General features: G+C 37.3%; 1 protein-coding gene across 7 annotated transcripts; it reads right to left on the reverse strand.

The window, feature by feature from the left end:
• Positions 1-14,096: 14,096 nt before the first annotated feature.
• LOC112276441 (uncharacterized) lies at positions 14,097-20,105 on the reverse strand. Of its 7 annotated transcripts, none has more exons than XM_024507760.3 (15): positions 20,002-20,105; positions 19,699-19,816; positions 19,286-19,364; positions 18,597-18,821; positions 18,280-18,309; positions 18,025-18,083; positions 17,540-17,660; positions 17,176-17,199; positions 16,956-17,024; positions 16,617-16,676; positions 16,333-16,426; positions 16,047-16,113; positions 15,668-15,765; positions 14,909-15,336; positions 14,097-14,801 (listed from the first exon to the last, which is right to left on the reverse strand). In XM_024507760.3, the coding sequence occupies exons 4-15, from the start codon at positions 18,753-18,755 to the stop codon at positions 14,547-14,549; spliced, it is 1,464 nt and encodes a 487-aa protein (XP_024363528.1). In that variant the 5' UTR covers positions 18,756-18,821; positions 19,286-19,364; positions 19,699-19,816; positions 20,002-20,105; the 3' UTR covers positions 14,097-14,546. The 7 variants fall into 7 exon arrangements, with proteins under 7 accessions (XP_024363528.1, XP_073387004.1, XP_024363527.1 ...); XM_073530903.2 differs by having other exon boundaries at positions 20,029-20,084; XM_024507759.3 differs by having other exon boundaries at positions 19,699-20,097.
• Between the last annotated feature and the right edge of the window lie 4,375 nt (positions 20,106-24,480).

The raw sequence follows: 24,480 nt of genomic DNA on the forward strand, positions 1-24,480 counted from the left end.
CAACTGATATCAAGTGGAATGATGCTGCACTTATAAGTCAATTTCTCTACGGATTATAATATGAGGTAAAAAAATTAATACTCAACTTATCTGATCCTCAAACATTGAGTCAAGCAATTGACTTTGCTAAGAAGTGCGACAATCACCTTTTTGAATTCCGATCTGAGAACTGTACAAGTGGACCTCAACATTACTATAATTCAATGGCAATATCAACACCTCTTCAACACATACATTCAGAAGTAGAGAATATGCAAATTGATGTAGTACGTTTCAAATCTCTTACTAAGCAAGAAAAGACTCGTCATCGTCAAGAAGGATTATGTGTCATGGACACAAAATACAGACTTGAAATCTAACAAAAAGTTCAAGAAGAAGTGGCAGAACTAGATTAAACAGATGAGTACAAGAACAACACCAGAAAGGTGAGCTAGAACTCCAAGAGATGTGTTGTCGAGACTGAAGAACCCTTCAGCCTCGACTCCTATATATACTACTGAATAGGAAGCTTCTCGAGCTACTTCCGCTAACTAGGATGCTTCTCCAACAACTTCTACTAATTAGGAAACTTCTCGAGCAACTTCCTAGAATCTATCAGAATATTCTAGAACCTTCTAAGAGAATCTTCAGGGAATATTCTAAGAATCTTCTAGAACATTCTAAAGGAATCTTTAGAGAATCTTTAGAGAATATTCTAAAAGAATATTCGAAGAATCTTCCAATGTATGTCCATGACATCACCTCCTCTTCTAGCTTCGAGGTCTCCGAGAAGCAATGTTGTTATCTGTCAATACCAACGCAAGAAAATGAAAATCTGTCGCATCACATCCGCTATGAATTCCAATTGTTGTTCGCGAGGCAAATGATTCATCGGCCCTTGGAGCCAACGGTAGTGACCAACACCTTCAACCTCTGACCAAGCGTGGACTTCTGTGTCTTCATTGTGAAACTGTCCTCCAAACACACCTTCTGGCTGACCATCGTAGGCAGGCTCGACCTCAAATACAATTACTAGCGATCTGTTGCTCGGTATCCTCCGACGTCGTTGTGGTGCAGGCGGTTCTTCATCTTGCGGTCGTCTTCGTGAGCTAGTCGCTTGAGATGACATAACAAGTGTAGTATCTTGACTATCCATGTCTAAAGGCTAAAATGATGAGAGCAAACTATAGTTGCTAACAAAGTTCTACACTATCGAACTATGGGTTTTGGAGGTGCCTTCCTCCCTTTTTATGCTACTTGATGAGCAAGCTTCAGCAAGAAGCTATCGTTGAATCGGCTTAGGTTTATGAGGATATCGTTGATGAAATTCTTGTACCTTTTTTGGCGCATTGGCAAGATTTTCGGCACGCTCCCACGTTCGTTCATTGATGTCGTATCCACTCCAATGCACTAAATACTCCAATTTTCTTCTATTACGCCGTGAATCTAGTACCTTTTCCACCTCGTATTCCTCATGGTTTTCAATTTCGATACTTGGTGGCGGACTTTGTACTCTTTGGAGAAAAGCTGACTCTCGATAAGGTTCCAACAAAGACACGTGAAAGACTGGATGTACCTTCATAGTAGCTGGTAACTCCAGACGATATGCCACCGGATTGATCTGCTTCTCGATAACAAATGGCTCTAATCTCCGATAGTCCAATTTTTCACATGGCCGCTTGGTCTTGATATTCCATCGAAGAAGCCATACTTTACTTCGAACTTTAAAAGTAGGCGCCTCATTTCGATATTTATCTGCAGATGCCTTGTAACTCTCTTGGGCAGATTGCAATTGAAGCTTCAACGTCGCTTGAAGCTCCGATAGTTGCTTCACAAATCCTTCAGCTGCTGGGTTGTTATTTGCTGAAGAACTCAATAAATCGAGCTTGGGGTGGTATCCGTAGTTGGAGAAGAATGGTGTTTGTTGAGTTGACGCATGAAGAGTGTTGTTGTATGCGAACTCAGCAAGCGGTAGATATGCAGTCCAATCATCTTGTTGATAGTTGATGGTGCATCGTAAATATTGCTTCAAAACTGGATTCACCCGCTCCGTTTGACCGTCAGTTTGAGGATGAAAAGCCGAAGAGAGCTTAATATCCACCTTCAATATCTCAAAGAGGGACCTCCAAAACTTGGATACAAACTAAGTACCTCGATCCGACACGATATCATCTGGTAGGCCATGATAACGATATATGTTATCAAGAAAGAGTCTTGCGGTGTCTTCACTTGACGATGTTTTCTTGCAAGGCACAAAATGCGCCATCTTTGTAAATCGATCCACCACAACAAAGATGCTGTCAAATGAATTCGATGGCGGTAGATCCGTAATGAAGTCCATAGAAACTGAAGACCATGGTCGATGCGGAATAGGCAATGGCTGGAGAAGTCCATATGGACGATGTCGAGGGATCTTGGATCTTGAACAAACATCACAAGAAAGGATAAATTCCTTCACATCCTTCCACATTTGGGGCCACCAAAAATCTCATGAAATGAGCTCCAAAGTCTTGTTGAATCCAAAATGTCCCGCAGCTGGAAAGTCGTGGCGAGATTGAAGTACTCGGAGTCGAGTTGGTCCTTTTGGGATATACAACTGCTCCTCAAAATACAGAAGATCTCCCTCCACCTTAAACTTGTCATTATCGACACGTTGTTTGATGTCAAGAGCTATAGAATCCTCAATGGTCGCAGTACGTACCTCGCTGAGGAAGCCATCATCGATAGTTGCAACAGTAGCAAAAATCCTGAATTTTTCTGGTTTCAACAATGTTGTACATTGTTGATCAAACGCTGCTTCTCCAGCCTTTGGCGCAAGATACGATCTCCTCGATAATGCGTCAGATAATCCTTGCTGTTTTCCAGGGCGGTAGGTGATAATAAAGTCAAATCGTGATAGAGACATATTCCATCGAGCTTGACGACGATTCAAAATTCGAGCTGTCATGAAGTACTCCAAATTCTTGTGGTCCGTATAAACAGTTACTGGATGTGCAGCTCCTTCGAGGAAGTGACGCCACTCTTAGAAGGCATCCACTATAGCAAGCAGCTCTTTGTCGTGGATCTCGTAGTTGATCTCAGCAGCAGAGAACTTTCGTGAATAGAACGCAACTGGGTGAAGCTTCTTGTCTATGCCCATCTGTGAAAGCACAGCTCCCAAAGCAAAATCTGAAGCATCGGTCTCTAAATAGAAAGCCTTTGCAAAGTCAGGGTGTACCAAGATTGGAGCCGTAGTGAATGCCGTCTTGAGATCTTGAAATGCTTTTGCTGCTTGTGATCCCCATTTGAGCTTGTCTTTGCTTGTTAGACGCGTGAGTGGTGCAGCAACTTGAGAATAATTCTTGATGAAGATCCAATAGAAGTTAGCAAATCCAAGAAAACACTGAACATCTCTAACCATCTTCGGAACTTTCCAAGATATAATTGCTTCTATCTTTTTTGGATCCATCTTCAAGCCCTCTGTAGTCGCAATGAAGCCCAAAAATTCCATCTCATTCTGGTGAAATTGACACTTCTCCAACTTGGCGTAGAGTCCTCGTTCGCATAGTTTTTCAAGAACCAAACAAACGTGCTTCTCATATTCTTCTTCATTCTTAGAAAATATCAAAATATCATCCAGATAGATGACAACAAAGTCATCGAGGTACTCCCGAAAGATGTCGTTCATCATATGTTGAAAGACCGCTGGAGCATTGGTAAGACCAAAAGGCATGACATTGTACTCAAAATGGCCATACCTTGTACGAAAGGCTGTCTTCTATTCATCTCCTTCTTTGATTCGCACAAGGTTGTAGGCTCCTCTTAAATCAATCTTTGTAAAAATCCTTGCACGTCCAAGTTGATCTAAGAGGCCGGAGATCAAAGGTAAGGGATAGCGATTTTTCTTGGTCACCTTGTTGAGTCCTCGGTAGTCCACGCACATCCGCAGTGAGCCATCCTTTTTCTTCACGAATAGGATTGGTGCTCCAGTTGGCGACTTTGAATGTCGAATAAAATTCTTGGCTAGATTCTCATCGATGTACTTCCGCAATTCTGCCAACTCCATCTGCGATAGGTTGTATATTGGACCAAAAGGTGGTTGCGCTCCTTCCTCTAAGTCTATGGCGCAATCATATGGTCGATGTTCCGGTAGTATATCGGCGTTCTTCTTCTGAAACACGTCTTCAAAATCCCTATATTGCTCTGGTATATTCGATGTTGAGATATTCTCGCCGCTAGTTGGAGCTGCATAAATGACAAATGGTGCGCCTTCCTTGGACGATCTTAGGAACGCTCTCGCTCCAATAAACATGGATTTCTTCATGTAGGTTCTACCAATAGGTTTATTATTATTTTTTTCAGGAAATGTTATCCTTCATAGCTTCCAATCAATGGACGGATTATGATCTTCTAACCAAGAAAGACCAAGGATAACAGGGCTTGATGGGGTTGTAATAATATTAAAAATAACGTGACTAATATGGTCCTTAAACACCACTTCTATAGGTTCTGATTCGTGGGTAACGTTGCCTGACAATAAGGATCGTCCATCTATCACCTCTACGTGAACAGGTTTGGACTTCTGTACTAAACGGATCTTGTGGCGTTTAGCAAACTCTTCATCTAAAAAACAAGTAGATGCCCCCGAATCCAATAAAGCTAAAGTTTTTTGTTTTTGAGGGCCTAAAAACAAAGGAATTGTAAAACAACGGGCAGGTTGGACAGAGAAGGAGGAACTTGATTGTTGTCGTGATATTAGATTGTCCAGCCGCACGGTTTCTACTGTGGCTGGGCGTCGTCGTTTTCCGGAATCATCGCACTTCTAGTCTTGACAGGGTGCCAATTTTGCTTCTTTGGGCAATTTCCAACCTTGTGACCTTCTTCTCCACAGTACAAACATAACCCTTCCTCCATACGCCGTTTCTTCTCTGTTGGAGTAAGAGATCAGACACGTGCCGTGTCGATTTGCATGTCTGTTACCTCCGAATGTGAGTTTAAGCTATTTGCAGACATAGTCACGTCGTAACGAGTCATTTGGTGTCTTGGACGTTGGTCTTGGCGACGCTGAAATAGTCGGTTGTCACACTTTACAGCTTGGCTAATAGCTTCGTTGAGCGTTTGAGGATCAGGAAGAGATAACAGCAAGTCCTTCACATCATCCTTCAAGCCCCAATAAAACTGACTCACCAACGCCTCTTCACCCCAATTAATGTCACTTGCCAATTGTCTGAAATCCGAGGCATAGACTGATGCAGAGCGTGTTCCTTGTCGTAGCGATCGGATCTTTGTTGTAGCCCATCGAACTTTATCATGCTCGCCAAATGCTTCTGCAAACGCCTCCAAGAATGTTTCAAAGGTTCTCAGGATTGGCGATCGCTTCTCGAACAAGGGAGTAAACCAAGACAGAGCTTGTGCTGTAAGCAAGGTTCCAACAAGCCCAACACGTGCTTCCTCCGTCGGATAACGTTCGGGCTGTAAAATTGTTATCAACCTGATTTGGTTGACAAAACCTCAAAACTTGGAACGAGTTCCATCAAACTTATCCGGAAGACTAACTCGAGGCTCCTTTCGTTGTAGGACTACTCGATCTTGTTGAAATGGAGGTAGAACTGCTTCTTCTGGCGCAGAAGTTTGAGGCTGATATGCTTTAGATGGCACTATCCCAGATGCTCCATTGTTATGGAGTCCTACCATGACTCCTTCGATCTCTGTTGTCCTATGTGACAACGAGGCAAGAGCATTTATGATGGCGTCTAGTTTGGATTCCAAACTTTCAGCCATTTTAACGTCTTAACCTTCGGCTAACCTTCAGAAAGAAGAAAAAAGAGTTTTGACAAGAGGACAATATTGGTTCAGAGGAGAGTACTCCGCAACCTCTAAAACGCCTTAAGACTCCAAGATGAGGGGTAATCCACTCTCTCCAAGAAGAATAAGGCTCCAATATTGAGAAAGAAGAGATATCAGTTTAGAGGAGGGTAATCCGCAACCTCTAAAACACTAGCACACCTTCAAGAAGAGGGATAATCCACTCTCTAACAAGAAGGAACTAGCTCTGATACCAGTGAAAATGTAGTCTCGACAAACTGTCACGGACACAAAATACAGACTTGAAATCTAACAAGAAGTTCAAGAAGAAGTGGCAGAACTAGATTAAACAGATGAGTACAAGAACAACACCAGAAAGGTGAGCTAGAACTCCAAGAGATGTGTTGTTGAGACTGAAGAACCCTTCAGCCTCGACTCCTATATATACTACTAATTAGGAAACTTCTCGAGCAACTTCCTAGAATCTATCAAAATATTCTAGAACCTTCTAAGAATATTCTAGAACCTTCTAAGAGAATCTTTAGGGAATATTCTAAGAATCTTCTAGAACCTTCTAAAGGAATCTTTAGAGAATCTTTAGAGAATATTCTAGAAGAATATTCGAAGAATCTTCCAATGTATGTCCATGACATTATGTGTATATCGTGGAGAATCAAAGCACACTGCTCAACATTGTCCAAAAAAATGATGCAATCACAAAATGAGGAATATGGCTGTGAAAGAAGATAATATGTCGGAAAACGAGTTTGTCCAGCTACAACACGGACCGTGCAGCTGGAACCTTGCACAACATCTAGTAAAGGTCCTATTCTCTCTTCAGAGCCCTCTCTTTGTTTTACATTAAATATTATTTTAGGACCTAAACATTAAAAAGTCTCTGTCTTGTTAGATTCAGGAGCCTCATCGTGTTTTTTAGATGAAGAATTTACTAAAAGACATAGCATATCTTTAGTAAAGAAAATTAAACTTGTTCATGTAGAAGTCATAGATGGTCGTCCATTGTCTTCTGGAGATATTACTCACGAAATCCTTTCTATAGAAGTAATAATCAATAGTCATAATAGTTTTGTAGTATTTAATATCATTAGATCTCCTTCTAATCCAATCATTTTAGGTTTATCATGGTTAGAAAAATAAAACCCTCAAATAGATTGGATTTTCCAAACTCTTACTTTCTCTAAAAGTATAATTAATAGTGTAGTTAATCAAGTAGAGAGCCATAAGTCCAGTTCAATTAAACCTGTATTTATAGGTGCAAAATCTTTCTTGCATGCTGCTATGAAAGAATCACCATATATTATTTATGCTACACCCATTTCTACTGGTGAAAAGACTTCAAGCCGCATTCCAAGCCAATATCAAGAATTTCAAGATGTATTTGAAAAAAAGAATGCGGATACACTCCCGGAACATCGTCCCTATGATTGCTCAATTGACCTTCAAGAAGGAGCACAACCGCTATTCGGACCAATCTACAGTTTATCACAAAATGAATTGGCTGAACTCAAGGAGTATATTGAAGAAAATCTAGCAAAGAATTTCATATGCCATTCTAAATTTTCGACAGGAGCTCCAATTCTATTTGTGATGAAAAAAGATGGATCATTGCAGATGTATATTGATTATCGAGGACTCAACAAGATTACCATCAAGAACAAGTATCCACTATCTTTAATATCTGGACTTCTTGATCAGCTGAATCAAGCTAAGATCTATATAAAAATAGATCTTCGAGGAGCATACAATCTAGTACGCATTAAAAAAAGAGATGAATGGAAGACTGCGTTTTGAACTAGGTATGGACATTTTGAATACAACGTTATGCCTTTTGGACTTACCAATGCACCAGCAGCTTTTCAACATCTAATGAATGATATTTTTTGAGAGTTTTTGGACGATTTTGTGGTTTGTTATCTAGATGACATCTTGATCTATTCTAAGAATCCAGAAGAATATGAACTTCATGTTCGTCGTGTGTTATAAAAGTTAAGAGATGTAGGACTCTATGCCAAGATAAAAAAGTGTGTATTCCACACTACTCAAGTCGATTTCTTAGGTTATATCATTTCAAATGATGGACTTACGATGGATCCTAAGAAAGTTCAAACTATTATAGATTGGAAGATCCCAAAAACGGTAAGAGATGTCCAATGCTTTTTGGAATTTGCCAACTACTATCAGATCTTCATCAAAGACTTCTCTCGAGTTGTAGCTCCACTTACACGTTTGACTTGTAAAGACAAACTCCAATAGAATCAAGAAGAGAAAGTTGCTTTTGAATCTTTGAAGACAGCGTTTGTTTCTGCACCAATCTTGTATCATGTTGATTTTTTTAAAGCATTCTTTATCGAAACAGATGCATCGGACTTTGCTCTGGATGCCATTTTATCACAAATGGGAACAGATGACAAACTTCATCCAGTAGCCTTTCATTCAAGAAAATTTTCAGCAGCAGAAATCAATTATGAGATCCACGACAAAGAACTTCTTGCAATTGTCGATTCTTTTCAAGAATGACATCATTATCTAAAAGGCGCTTCCAGTCCTGTCACCGTGTATACGGATCACAAGAACCTTGAATATTTTATGTCAACACACGTGTTAAATTATCGCCAAGCTCGTTGGAGCATGTCTTTATCAAGATTCGAGTTCATCATCACTTATCGGCCAGAAAAACAACAAGGTTTGTGCGATGCATTGTTTAGACGTTCTTATCTTGCACCAAAAGAAGGAGATGCAGCTTTTGAGCAACAAAGAATGGTTCTCTTGAAGCCGGAGCAATTTCATCTTCGAGCAAGAAAATCAACATTGATTGTTGTTTTAACTTTTCTTAAGCAAATTAAGTTAAGTTTGTCTTCAGATCCTCTTGTTCATGATATCAAGAATAATTCTTCTAAATCTCATGATCCCTATAAATTTGAATTCAAGAATAAGCTACTCTATTTCAAAGGACGCCTATATGTTCCAGAAGGAGAAGTACGTTTACGTATTCTTCAAGCTCGTCACGACTTCCTAGTAGTAGGACATTTTAGATATAATAAGACTTTGGAGCTGATATCTAAGGATTTTTGGTGGCCTCAAATATGGAAGGCAGTTAAAGATTTTGTACAATTATGTGATGTTTGCTCAAGATTAAAAACTCCTCGTCATCGATTTTTTGGACTTCTTCAGCCATTACCCATTCCAGAATAACCATGGTCTTCTGTTTCTATGGACTTCATCATGGATCTTCCAATCTCAGGTTCTTATGACTCTATATTCATGATAGTAGATTGTTTTACCAAGATGGCACATATTGTACCATGTACAAAATCTATCACAGGTGAAGAAACAGCTAAGCTCTTTCTTGACAATATCTATCGCTATCATGGATTACCTAAGGATATTATATCAGATAGAGGAACTCAATTTGTATCAAGTTTTTGGTGGACTCTTTTCAAGATTCTAAAAGTGGATATAAAACTATCTTCGATATTCCATCCTCAAACTGATGGACAAACGGAGCATGTTAATCAAGTTTTGGAGCAATATTTAAGATGTACCATTAATTACCAACAAGATGATTGAACAACTCTTTTTCCATTGACAGAGTTTGCTTATAATAATACGGTACATTTTTCTACAAAACAAACACCTTTCTTTGCTAATTATGGTTATTATCCACGACTTGATACTTTTGACTTTTCAAAAGTTGATAATCCTGTTGCGAAAGATTTAGCAATTCATTTATCAGAGCTATATGCAACGATGAAGGCGTAGTTAAAAGAGGCTCAAGAACAACAAAAGTTCAATGCGGATGTCTATCGAAAGGAACAACCATCATTCGTCTTGGATGATAAGGTATGGCTACTTCGTCGCAATATCAAGACCACTCGTCCTTGTGAGAAGTTGGACTATTGAAGGCTAGGACCATTTTCTATTTGTGCACAAATCAATCTAGTTGCATATTGTTTACATCTACTAGAGTCAATGAAAATCCATCCAGTATTCCACGTGTCTCTTCTTGAACCATACAAGACAGTGGACATATCAAGAAGATGACTAGTTCCACCTCCTCCTATAGAAGTGAACAATAATAAAGAGTTTGAAGTAAAAGAAGTCTTAGATTCAAGGCGGCGCCGAAATAAATTAGAATATTTTATCCATTAGCACGGATATGGTATTAGTAAACGTACATAGGAGCCAATAAAGAATCTTGCAAATGTAGCAAAGGCGGTGGAGGCTTTTCATTGACGACATCCATCAAAATCAAGATAAAAACCTTCTTTATAAAAGAAACAACATCTAGGCAAGATAACATTCTACTTTCAATTCTTGTTCATAGCTTCTTTGTAGTAGTGACGCTCAAGAGATGGAGAACCAACAACCAGTGGATTCGACTCAAGAGCCTTCATTTGTTGACCTGCCGGATGAGACATTATGATTGTCACAACCTTCAAGACGACGAAATCGAGATGAAGATCTTCAAGAACGACATGTTCTTCCTCGAATAGATGGCGAGATACAACGCGTTTGGTATCACGATTTGGAAAGGGACTCCCAATGTTTGGTGATTGTGCTAGAGGTAGGAACAACTCCTGATGGTGTTCCAAATATTCTATTCGAAAGAAGTTATGAAGGCCTCAACAATAATCAAATAATTGGGTGGTCTTCCCGACTTGGTATGGGATACTATCGATGGTTGAGAGGCCCTATCAATCATCTTCGAAGAGAACAAAGATCAGATTATGTAGCAAATATAATTCGTCGCATCATAGATTTCCTCAATATATGATGACCGCTCCTTGTGGAACTCGTTCCTAGAAAGGGGGGTAATGTCACGGACATAATCATGTAAGCTAGTAATTACATATACAAATAGATAGAAGTAAGTAAAAATAGGTAAAAGTAAGTTAATTCTATAGTATTTAATATGAAAGCTTTCTAGAAGCTTCATAGACATTGCTTTGACTTCATAGGTATCTTTGATTGACTTTTTGGATTAGAAACGTGGTCAACAAGTTGGCCATGTGCCACACATGTTATTAGCTTGAAGATCAAGCTAACTATGTGGCCCACACATAAAAAAACTTACCTTGTAAGTCAAGGCATGTGTTCTACAAAGTCAACGCATATTGGAGGTCCTATAGAACGTTGCCACGTAGCCCCTAGTTAGATAGTATATATAGAGACAAGAGTGAAGGCTTCTTCACTCTTATCAACTCCTTTCTTGCTTCGAGTCTAGTTTCAAGGGTCTCTTGTTTCTTTGTCTTTTGGCAATAGCTATTCCAGTTTCTCTTTCAATATACATACTTGTTTATTTATATTTTGTTATCTTCCTTTGACTGAAGGCTCACTTGTCTGAATTGTTTTTTCATCAAGTTCTTATCCTTGACATAAACTTGAGTATTTTTGAGGTCATTCATTTAGAAGGTGCTCACCATGTTGTGCTTTAGTTTTGTAAGATCATCCAAATCATCATTGGTAACTATGACATTATCAACATACAAAAGAACAATGGTATAGAAGCCAGATTGGATAGTAAAATATAAATTTGGATTTTCTTTGATTAATTAGATGGCTTGTTCTTTGAGATAGCTATCTATTCTTTCATATTATACTTGAGGTGTTTGTTGTAGCCCAAAAAGAATTTGGTGCAGTTTGTACACTTTTTCAAAAGTATCTATATATATATATATATATTTTAATCTAAAAAGAATATGTACATATACATCTTTGGCTAGTTTTTCATTTAGAAATGTGATTTTTATGTTAAGATGTAAGAGTCACTATTGTTTTTATGTAATAATAGCTATAACAAAGAAAATAGTATACTATCAAATAATAAGAGCAAAGATTTCAAAGTAATTGATGTCTTCTACTTGTTCAAAGCTTTTGACTACTATGTAGACTTTGAACTTGTCAGATTTGCCATTGGATCTTGATTTGATTTTGAAAATCTGTTTGGATAAGTTTGGAGTTTTCTTATATGTGGATCAACAAAGGACTATATTTTATTTTTGTAAATGGATTTTATTTCTTAATAAATAGCATTTCTTCACTTTGACTATTATATAGCTTCTAAATATGATTGTATTTCAATGGCATATTTTGTGTTGACCATATAGTTGTTTCAATACTTTGTATTAGGTTGTTTGGTACAAGTAATTATTCTATCTTGTACAATAGATACATGAGTTTCGTTGTCTACATTGTTGTTATTGTTGTTGTTATTGTTTGTATTTGATAGAGCCAAAATGGTGCTATTGATATTGATTGAAAACTTTGCTTGATGTATTTGTTGTGCAAGTGATTCTTGTGGTGGTAGTAGTGTTGATGTTCATAACTATGTTTTGTCACATGATGAGTATGCTAAGAAAAAGATTTCAGCATTGTTGAAGATAGCGATATGTAGCTAAACTGATTCAAATCCAATATGTGATTTATCAAAGTTAATAATGTAGTTGATATGAACTTTGCTGGTGGTTGGATTAAATACATGCCAAGTCTTGTTTTCATTGTTGTAGTCTAAAAAGAAACAACAATTTCTTTTATTCCCCAATTTAATATATAAATAAGCTAGAGATCCAAATATGCAAAAATGTTCTATTAATGATATGATATTCAAGTACTTTTGTTCTAGTGTAGTTCCATTGTTTGTTCTTATGGGATTAATATTGATAAGATAATTAGTAATTTAATTAACTTAATTTTGAAGAATTTGGAACATTTGCTCATAATTACCATAGATTGGGTTCTTTCAATTATTGTATGATTTTTTTTCTTATTGACTCCTTTTTATTAAGAGATACAAGCCATTATAAATTATTCACGTATTCCATAATTGAATAAGTGATTAGTAAATGTGGTACAAAGGTACTCTCTATCTTGATTTGTTATGATGCAACAAATCTATTTTTCAATTTTGTTCTCTACTTGAGATTGAAATTCTTGAAATTTTTACAAGGTCTTGTTCTTATATCTCATGAAATACATCCAACTCTTCTTAGAATAGTCATCTATAATGGCCACATAATATTTGGAGCCACTAAGAGATAAATATTTTATTGAACTCACTAAATCAAAGTGGATTAGTTGGAATATCTTATGTGCTTTATTTTGTAATTCTTTTAGAAAGCTATGTTGATGTTTTCTTACAACCAAGCAGTTTCGACATATATATTTCATAGGTTGAAATTGTAGCAATTCCATGATTCCATGTATTTGTGATAGATGCTATAGTTTGGTATAATAGAGGTGGCTGAATTGTTTGTGACATATGTAGAGGTCCTCCTTCATAGAGATAGTATTGACTTACATATTTATTCCAAATCAAAGTGATTACTAAGAGTCAACAATTTGATTTTTTTGAAAAATCAAAAGTTTTGTTAAAAGCTTAAAAAATGTGATAACCTTCTCACTAAGTTGTAACTTAATTTTTCAATAGTGCAATTCAAATGTATCTTACTATTTTCTTGGTAGACAATATTTGCATCCAAACTTGTTCTTATCCCTCTACACCTCTTTAATTTTGAGACTTCTGTTAAGTCTCCAAACTTTCAATATTATATGGCATGTATCTTAAGAAAGTAGCATTTTAAATTTCAAAAAGATGAATACTAAAATGATGAATATTTAAAAGTAGCATACGACTTTGAGCCTCAACTTTCATAGCAATGATTTATATTCTCCAAAATTTATGTTTTGTCTTCCTTCTATTCTACTAAAAAATTAATTCTTTAATGGTTTTTATATTATTGCATTCTCATCAACTTCTCACGTCTCTATGAAAATTTTAATCACCTATTTTGCTACTATCTTGCTACTATCTTAATTTAGAAAATTTCTTTCTAAGCATTCTCTTCTTTCAACACCTCCTATTGTTCACAATATCAGAAGCTGATTGTTATTTGCTTGATAAAATGCTAGTGGTTCTGAGTTGGTTTTCTCCAACATATTCTCTGCTGTAGTAAACCAAAATCACAACCATAATATCATGACAAATTAAGCAATTTCCGACAAGACAAGCCATGTAAACCGAGAAGCACAATCCGAAATTAAATAAGAGGGCTAGGAACCGACGGCAATGGTTGTAAAGAACAACAGAAACAAAGAAGGCGAAGGTTTAACACAAGAGAGCAAAGGGCAGACCAAACAGTAAAAAAAGGCACCAAAAGTGACGACAGAGCACTGGGCAGACAAACATCTGGGCAGAAAGGATCACATATGCTGCGCATTTCACGCACATTTTCCAGGAATTATTGTCCTGGTTGGTAAGAGATTTTTTTTAGGTTCCCAACCTTAGACATAGTCCATCATCCATATCCAGCGTATGCGTCCCCGAGGAGGTTTCTAATAATCGGTGTTATATCCAGGTGCAGTACATTTATTCGGTCACAGTACTAGCACAACTCCACGTTTTCAAGGGAGGATCATCTTGTATTACAAAAATTCATAATTGCCCGAGCCATGATCGAAGGCACAAACAAAGCTACCTGGATAGCCTCTTTGCCGTCGTCTCTTTCGAAGATCCAGCCATCCTAAACTGAGTGATTTAGCACATGCAACTAGAAGAGAACATTCCTCTCCTACTGCCCCTAAGTCGCGCAGCGACTACTCCAGACAATAGAGTGTTCTGCAAGATTCGATTAGAACAAACTGTAGGCTGCTTTTTTCACATAGCCGAGTTGTGGAGGATGCAACTCTGGCTGCAAAGGAACTCCCCTACACTAAAGGAACGTTGAAGGATGAGACTGTAAAAGATATCTTTTTCTGATTGAGTGCTAATGAGGTCTCCGCATTTTAGACACAAGAGAGGGCTCCTTATAAGAAATCACGCTTTCAGTCGCTCGTCGTGAAGGCCTTCCTCCATGATAAGTTATCGACGGAGGTTGGGGCTGAGGATGATCTGGTTCTTTGTGCCTACGAGGAGATTGCACTTGAGTTCGACTTAAAGAGGATCCCGACGATGGGGCTGTGTCTGCATTGTCAAATGAGTACGTGGACCCAGGCACACTGGGCTGCCTAGCACTTTTCTTCTGCAACATTTTGAGTCCATCGTGAGAAGCTGCTACCGAAGTTTGATGAAAATATTTACATTGGAACACAAACACTGGTGAGTAGGAACTGGGGTTCACGAGACTACCTTTGTAGCCGTTTGAATTTCATTCCTTTTGGGCGAGGAGGATGGATGTGAAGCAGCACTTCGCTTAGGAGTATTGGGTCGAGCTGGAGGAGGGCTCATGTTACCGGAATTCTTGTGCATTGCTGTTGCAAGTCTTCGGTCTGAAGATTTGTTTACCTCAGCTGCGTTACACTCATCCGTAGGCGAGACCTCGCCATCTAGTTCACGATGGTGACATAATTGATTAGCGGTCTCACTTTCCTTGAACTGGGAAGATGAATATTCCAAGAATGGATTGCTTCGAGACCGGCAAGAGATGGTGCTAGAAGTTGTCTGAGACTCAAACTCTTCCGATAGTTCTTGCATGGGTTCTAAGTTGTTGAGATGACCGTATCGGTTATTGAATCGCTTAGTCGAGGGTGCGGAAACCGGAGCAGAAAAAGAAGGCTCTGACGCAGAAGCGGTTAGGAAGACTCATGTTAGTGATTTAGCAAATTGAGATGAAAGATGTGCTAATACTTAAGAAACTTTAGACAATGAGTGCCGACCAGTAAGTAAATACCTCTGATGACAAAAACCAAACTTACATGTATCTTAAGTTATGGACTAAAGGAGGAACAAAAACGTTAAAAACTTTAAGCAGATTTTAAATCTAAGTCATACTATGCTCATAAAATATTTTGTTTCTTTATCACATGTATTCCGTACTGGCAGGAAGGTTTCATCGACAGAAACCTTTTCGGAAATTCCACCTCCACACAGGAAAAGAGAAATCATCACCTGAAAAGAGTAAGGAAGCGCCATCATCTTGTCTAGTTTTTGACCTTAACGAACCGTCTTTTGGAGTCATTGCACACGTCCTCTGCCGCTGACTACCTCTGTAATAAAGTCGCACTAATTGTCAATGTGAACCATCAATCTGAGGAGCAATGGCAAACATGTAAAGCAGTAGGCCAGAAGAGACGTGTGAAGCAGGTGAATAATACAAGTACGAATAATAGCTAAAATTCAAAAACTCTACTAGCAAGATATTTCGAGAACTCGTTTCCTTATTATCAGAATTGCGGCGAGATATGGATGGACCCAACTAGGCCCAATGCAGTCAAGAAAAAGTAGCGCTAAATTTTGGCATTTTCAAGTGTGCTTAAATCTGTTTTACCTTGAGGTGACAGTAGTAGTGTCGAGATAACTTGCGGAATAAGTGTTTTTAGGACAATCCTGGATGTCTGGTTCAAGAGCCACTGCATAAGATAAAGTAATTCTCGAGTAGCAGTTGTTGAAGACAGAAGATCTTCAGTAAAGTTGTCAGCTTCAGAATATCAGAAAACGAGAGCGCACAACGCTTATACATGAAGGCTGGCGCTGACAGGAAAAGAAAAGAAAATATTTTAGTTCTTTTAAATTAAAATAAATTTTCAACTTAAAAAAGTCCAAGAAGTAATCACCATTTATCATTGATCTGCGTTGTGCAGAACTATTCGTTGTGCGGCGTGTAGTAGTAATTGAATTCTTGTCTGTGTCCATCAGATCATAGGAAGCCTGGATGATAAAAGAAGCGCATCAGCAACTAACCAAACTCCTTGAGTACATAAGGTTCCTTGTACTTACATATTCGTGAACTAGTAAGTGTGCTCTGTAAGAAGCTCAGGTCATACACATACAACACGATGAGATGCAGTAAGATGATTGAACCCGACGACGAAACCGTTCCAAATTTAGGATAGTATACCTTCAAATTCATCTCTTCACTGACCCTTTTCAGCTGCTCTTGCGTCTCTGTAAGTCTCATCTGGGCAGGACGCCGCAAACAAATGAAACAACCGACTCTTGGAAGCGTCAGCGCAGGCAATTGAAACCTTTCAGAATGTTAAAATCATAAATAATCGTTATTCACGCAGTCTCTATTTTCAGTGGTGATAGAGAACTGCCGTGAGAGTCTGTTGAGAAGTTCATGCGAACATACATCGAGATTAGACACGTCATTACAAATAGATAATAACAGTTCTCCTGTATCAGGGGCTTACTTGAAAGAAGAAAAAAGTCAGCGGAAAACGGTAAGAAAATTCACCTCGAGCTCACTTTTGTTAAGTCTGTAAACAAGGGTCATTTGAGTGTACTCATGATGCAACAGTTTAAGCTGCACGAGTGGTTATATTGTTAGCAACAGATTACAAACCGTCAGAAAGTAATAGGCCGAGGAAACACCAATTATAGAAGAAGTGACCAATTGACAATGAGATGAATATCTGGAAGAGCAGCATTTAATGCATTGAAGATGAGGTACGTACTTGGTCACGTACATTGCTGAGCTCCTGTCAGAAAGAGTAACAGGAACATGGAACACACGGGAAAGTGTTCTATCAAATATGTCAAGGAAATTCTCATCTCCTCTCTTCTCTATAAAAATCAGCTAGCAGTACCTCAATTCACTTCAGAAGGGCTCAACTCACAGAAACCAAAGTGGGTCAAAACTTATGAGGTGGAAGAGCACTCTGCAGACGTAACATATGGAAATTCTTCATCTTCTCTGTTGTAAAAGAAATAACGTGGAGCCTAATCGAAATCTACATATTAACCTATTTAAACACAAGCAGTGATGAGTGGGAGTAAACAGAGCTTTCCATAGTAGAGGGAAATAGGAGAAGAGTAAACCTTCGAGAGGCGGGTATTAAAGCCGACAATCTCCTCGTTCTGCTGAGACCGCTTGCAAATATTGGTGTAAAAATCTCTTTGAATTTTAAACATGAACAGCCTTTGCGATTCTATCCCCTGACTGTATAAATTGGTTAAGGTTTGGGGCACAACTGTTATTGTAATCGTCACCAAATATCATAAACTGTATGCAAGTGCCTCAATGTCAACTCTTGATGCAGGGAGGTTCTGTTCTCCATTCATAACCTTCTTTGACCACTAATTTGTAATCAATTTCGACGCAGGGGGTTTTAAAAAGCTATGAGTAATTTTACTACAACCTGACGCCTGACACTCCACACCATCAGTTCTGAATCTCGATGAGGACCAAACAAGTAATTTCCTGCGTTTCCGTTATGACATGCCTTCGTGTACACTACAGGTCGAGCGGATTTCAAGATGTCATCGGCACAAACCCAGGAATCTTAGAGAAAGGAAGTGGATACTCTTTTTCAGCAATGACCACATCCTTCTCAGCGTTGATCTGCAGCAGCTTCTTAATCTCCTGCTTTTAACAAGAATGATGATTAGTTCCATGACCATGCAAAGACCCATCCTTAGCTCATCAGTTTCCCCATAGTTCAGTCTTCATACTACCATTAACTTCCTAAAAGATACATATTTTTGATTGAAGGAAGTACAAATCCATTAAAGAAGGGCGCCCAACGTTTAAGAAGTTGCTCACGTGGCAGAATTTTCACCTCAACCAATTGGCTCCCAGTCTTAGCATGCTGGGAACAACGAAACAGGAGAAACTTTTCAGGAAAAATTAAATCCATATGGAAACCCGGATGTGTTCATAATCTAAGTATAATTGTATCCTTGAAGTCAAAGATGCAATTCTACATGTGATCTGGTGATAATTTGATGTCTATATCTACGAATACCCGAGGAAATGAAAAGTCACAACACTCAACTCTTTTAACCACCTAACCATTTGAAAACTTCTGTAATTTAAAGCAAGTCAGTTACAGTGAGCGATAGTAGCGAAGAACGGGGCAGATTCTGCGTTAATCACCTGTTGCAGTTGCAATTCGCTGTTGCTGCACATGTTCTTCACAGGTTCATTCTCGTTGGACCAGCTGCTGCTATTGACAAGATTGGTGATGTTTGACAGCCGGTGTCTTAGCGAGGGCGTAGTTCCCAAAGCTTTTCTCCCCCTCTTTTCCTCCGCCATTACTTCACAACTTCCAATATTTGCGGATCTACAAGTTGACGCACTTCAGTATGTACCTGTCCGTCTCTGCGTGAACAAGTATCCAACACAGGTGTACATAACCAAAGTTCAAGGAGTAAGGAAGATACAAGACAAGAAGTGAACATACAAATACCGGGTGGCAACAAGTGTTTACACTATAACTAGAAGAAACTGTGAGGATAGGAGCAATTGGTTAGCCGAATAATGTATTACACGTGAGGAGAATTCTGTGTAGTCTAGGCAAGTTATACATTATACTCCCAGTGAAATGAAACCAAAAAATTAACGAAGATGTAGAGCGCGATGAGCTCAAGAAAAATTTCTCAAGAAGACATGCTTTTAGTAACACGTGGTGAGACCACTCAAGTGATCACAGCATGCTAATTCCAAGCGATCGGAAAATGCAAGCCATTCACGAAAATTACTGCTGTCAATGCTTAAGCCAGAGAGGTCCCTGTGTTTAACAGACCTCTACTAAAGACATTGTTGCAAAGAAGAAGAAGGCATACCAAGGGCGTTTGAAAGGATTGAAGAATCAAGCTCTAAAGCGAAGGTGTGTCGAGAAAGAGCTTAATTATTGTACGCCACCTAAATTGCACCATGTAAGAGCAATTTGTGAGTAGAAACTTAAGAGAAGAATTCTCAAGAACTCCCGTTTCGTTGAGCTAAACAACAGAGGTGATTAAAGACGTAAGTAAACGTTACACCTGAAAACATATATATATATATATATATATATATATATTTGTAACTCTTGAACACAGAGTGCATGCAAATTGTGAGTCACAGTTGAAGAGCTTAATACTGTTTTGCAAGACCAAAGTTGTGCTCGACCTTCAATTCAGTACTATCTGATGCAGCCACGACAATTCAAGAAAGAACCCGCAGTACACTGTTGAAAAATACTCACACAATTACTTACGCTGTCCAGGCGAAGAAACACAAATTGGCTTCACCATTTACACATGTATCTGTCTTCAGCAATGCAGAGAGAAATACACCGAAAATTTACCGAAAAAAAATTTCTGACTCGCTTGCTCCTAAAGTTCAAGAATTACGAAGCATTGTTCAGTGAATCGCTTCTCTCCAAAAGCTAATGCAATTCCACTATTCTGCACCTCAATGCATCAAAAAGAATGCAACCGAATTATTGTGTTTTAGATGCGCGAGAAGTGAGAAAGATACAGAGATTATATGCGACGACAGGTAAAAGTCTGGATCTAACAAGGTCGTGGAGGGACGAAGTAGAAACCGAAAAGCACCAACATCTTCGGCGGTGGCGACGCAGCGCTCAAGAACAGAGCAAAACTGTGCTTGAGGTGGACTGGCAACAACGGCTCAACGAGACTACCGTTTGAGAAGTGACACGAGGTTCGGACCTTGGCTCGGAGATTGACTAGGGTCTCCGAGCCTAGAGTTAAAACAGGTTCCCAGTTCGATGAGATCCAACTGTGGCTGGTCAATGCAAGTTGATTTCCGTGAGCCACAGCATTGCATTCTGTTTGTATTGGTATAGAATGATTTAATTCCTGAAGTAGGCTTTGCGGACTCTCAAGTTGCTTTTCCTTTGAAATTCACATCCATGACCTTCAAGCCCCTCACCCATCTCATTTGGTTACAGTACACTGGGGGGGATCTTAGGGCAAGGATGGTCAAGAGATCTGTATACAGAGATTGCTGTAACCCATACTAACGCATGTCTCATAAGTGCATAAATTGACAAATTGGGGGTATCACGGATAGTATAACTAAATATCACAAATTAAGTCACAATGATACTAACTAAATTTATATATTACTTAGATTTCTACTAAAGACTCAAAAATAAGTGTGTACCAAGTAAGCTCACAGTTGGTTCTACGTCAACTCCTTTTATAAAAGAAACATATTTGGACATATGTTGTCTAACACTTTCAGTGTCCAAATAATTCAGGTTCAATAATTCAGGCGCAGAAATTGATAACGAAGCATAGGACACCAAATGTGCACTGGAAACATGAGTCCCCTGGTAGGTTCTAGCGGAGAGTAGACCCAACTCTGTTCAAACGGTTCTGTAAGGTCAACTAGATAATGTGGACGCATCACCCATGGTGGCAAAGTTTCGGTGGGTTTCGTCCTTCCACTGAGTGTGAAAGATAGAGGTGGCAACCAGCAACGATCATATAATCAGAGTGTAACTCAATCACCATTCTATGCATTATCAGAATGATTCATTCGTCTTCGGATGAAAGGAAGCAGCGAGTGACTTTTTCATCCTTGCCGTAATGGCAGCAAGGGGGGTACAGGCACCTGGCTTAATAACAAGTACGAATTACTTGTCTTTGCTTCATTCAATTTTGGGTTTTCACGGTGCTGAATTCACACCTAATTAGCCAAATTAGATTATGACTGATGTCATAAATTCAGTACTTGCGCAAGCTAATTTTGTTTAACAGCTTCTTCTGCAAATGTTTATCTTGTAAATTCAATCAGAAATACTGTTGGATGAGGAGTATGTAAAGTCCTGATTGCCTCTGCGTAGGGCTAGTGTGGATGCAGATATCTTTGTAGCAGAGGCATGGGAGATGTGGAACGACCGTGAGAAGATTCCTCGTTGGATAAAGTGGATTGACAAAGTCAAGGTAAAGTGCTTAATTTTGATTCTTGCAAGGCTTGGTTTAGACATCTATGCAATAAAGATATGTTTTCTTTCTTTCTGTGTTGCATCATCTAGAGTTTTACACCACCATTTGGATGCACACAAGTGTCTAAACAGAAGCCAGATTTCTCCAAATGGACACTAGGATACCGTACTTTTAAGAGAGATTTTGAATTTTAGTAGTTGGCTTGAAATATGAAGGTGACATTGCGTGTTATTTCTTTTTTCCTTTTTTCATAATTATTTTTAAACTCTTGTGGTTTATACTATTGTGTTTGACCTTGCATCCTCCAAGTCTCAATTGTTAATTATTTTTTGTCAATTTTTTGCCAATTTTGATGGCAAGAATGGTTATATGCCATAAGTCAATTTTTCATAAGTAGTTACATAATATCAAGTAGACTATCAAGCTTTTGATCTTTCATAAACATGACTATCATAGTATGTGCCCTAAGCACCAAATAAAAGAAACAAAACAAGATTTCAAGAATCATCAATTTTTAATAAAAGTGGCTCTAAATATATAAAAACAATTATCAACATAAAATTAATCTCAATGATAACACTTTCAAATTAAATACTTCAAAGTAGCAATCTAACCATATTTTATAATCAACTAAAATCTAATAATATGGCTCTTACTACATTGTATAATAAATTATATATTAAACACACATATATATATATATATATATATATATATGCATTATTTTCACATGGTAGTCAAATGACAATACAACATCCACTTCTTCCAAACTTGTGCATACTCTAGTATGCACCAAAAAAAATCAAAGTTGTGGTTGACATTATATTATCTTCTAAACATTGTCTTTTTTATGATCTATTTCTTCTTCTTCATTAATAAAGAAATCAATATCTTCTCTAATACCTTCACTTATTATATCTTGATTTCATTGCTTAAAAAAATTTATATATTTTTTTGTAATTAGAATCTTAAAGTATACTCTATCTAATTCTCTTAATATATATGTAGCATTATCTAAAATATTTACAACCACAAAAGGCCCAAACCAACATTTTAAAATTTTTTACAAGGTATTGTATTGCTTATTTAAACTACTATCATAAAGAAGCACTCAGTCACCTCCATGAACTTTTTGTGGCCTTAAATAGTGCCACTTATTAAATCTGTCCTTACTTTTTAAGAGTGCCTCTTTCAACTTCACAATTATTTTTTTTATGTCTTTAGATCTTCTTTTTAGCTCACGAATTTGAAGTGTAAGAAATTCTTCCCTACACATGTTATCTTGCAAAGATAAAATACTCTAAGTGGATATTTGTTCTTTAATTGGCATAATAGATATTTATCCTTATATCAATTCTATTGACATATATCCAATTACTAAACTATGAATAATATGGTCAACCCATAGAAGAAATGATAATAATCTTAATCATTCTATTGTTTTTTTTTTATTTATAGGCTTTAACAATAGCTTTAATTATTGGAGGATGACCTTGCTCATTCTTGGTATTACCTTAAGGATTATATGTTATTGTAAGTGCAAGCTTGATTTCACGTCTTTCAAAATATTCTCTTCATGAGCATCTAATTCTCTATGATGAATAATAATCTTTCCAATACATCAGTATTCACAAACTATATCTTTCAATAGAAATCCACAAAATATCAAAGACATAAACCTCAAAAAATTAAAATATCAATGTATTCTTGTGTCACTTGAAAAGTCTAAAAAATCACTCAAAGATGATATAGTATTAAATTAGAATGGCTATTGCTAAAGACAAGAAGCCTAAAAAATCTTCAAACAAGACTAAAGATTAGAAAAGCATTGATAAGAGTGAAGAAGTCTTCACTCTTGCCTCTATATATACTCTTAACTAGGAGCTACATGGCAATGTCGTATAGGACCTCTAAAACATGTTGACTTTGTAAGATACATATCTTAACTGACAAGGCAATTTTTTTATATGTACGTTATATGGTTAGCTTGTTTTATAAGCTCTCAATACATGGTTAACTTGTTATCAAAGTTTCTAACTTATCAATCAATGACAAATACATGTAAAGTCAAAATAACATCTATAAAGCTTTTAAGAAGCTTTTTTAGAATATATTATGAAATAAATTTATTTTTATTTACTTCTACTTAATCATATAAAAAAATATTGGAATAAATATATGTCCATGATATTACTTCCCTTCTCATCCTTCTAGAGACGAGTTCCAAAAGGAGCAATCATCATATATTAAAGAAATTTAAGATGCGACAAATTATATTTGCCACATATTCTAATCTTTATTTTCTTTAAAGATGGTTGATAGGTCCTCTCAGCTATTGATAGTATCCCATACTAGGACAAAAAGACCACCTTGTTATTTGATTATTGTTGAAGTATTCATAACTGCCTTCAAATAAAACATTTCAAACATTATTTAGAATCGTTTCTCCCTCTAATAAAATCAACAGACATTTGGAGTTTCTTCTAAGGTTGTGATATCAAACACATTGTATCTTGCCATCTATTTGAGAAAAGACATGTTATTCTTGAGGATCTTCATTTTGAATACATCATCTTGAAGGTTGTGACAATTGTAATATTTTTTTCGATAAGTCATCAAGTAATAGTTCTTCAATTGAATCTATTGATTATTGATTTTTTATCTCTTTAGTATCACAACTACACAAAAGTTACAAATAAGAATAGAAGGTAGAATGCTAGTTTTTTTTTTAGATTTTATTTCTTTATAAAAAAGATTTATTATTCTTCATTTTTGTTTTGATGGACGTCATCAAAGAAAAGCCTCAACCTTCTTTTTGTATTTGTAAGATTCTTTGCTGACTTCCATGTACATTCATTAATATCATATCTGTACCAATGAACAAGATATTTTAATCTATTTTGATGCTACCTTGAATCTAAGACTTCTTCTACATTGAATTTTTGATTATTTTCCACTTTTATAAGAAGAAGTGGCATTTTTCTTTTTCTTGAGATATTTACTATCCTATACGGATCAAGAAGAGATATATGCAATACAAGATGGATCTTCATAGACTTTAGTAAATGTAATTGATAAGC

This window comes from Physcomitrium patens, chromosome 24 (assembly GCF_059467195.1).
Source record: "Physcomitrium patens ecotype Gransden chromosome 24, ASM5946719v1, whole genome shotgun sequence".
Lineage (NCBI taxonomy): Eukaryota > Viridiplantae > Streptophyta > Bryopsida > Funariales > Funariaceae > Physcomitrium > Physcomitrium patens.

Coding starts and splice junctions, on each gene's coding strand:
- LOC112276441 (XM_024507760.3), bottom strand. CDS start 18,755: ATGGCGGAGGAAAAGAGGGGGAGAAAAGCTTTGGGAACTACGCCCTCG. Junction 17,200..17,539: donor TTAATACCCGCCTCTCGAAG/GTTTACTCTTCT, acceptor TCTTTCTGACAG/GAGCTCAGCAATGTACGTGA. Junction 16,427..16,616: donor GTGAAGAGATGAATTTGAAG/GTATACTATCCT, acceptor TTTATCATCCAG/GCTTCCTATGATCTGATGGA.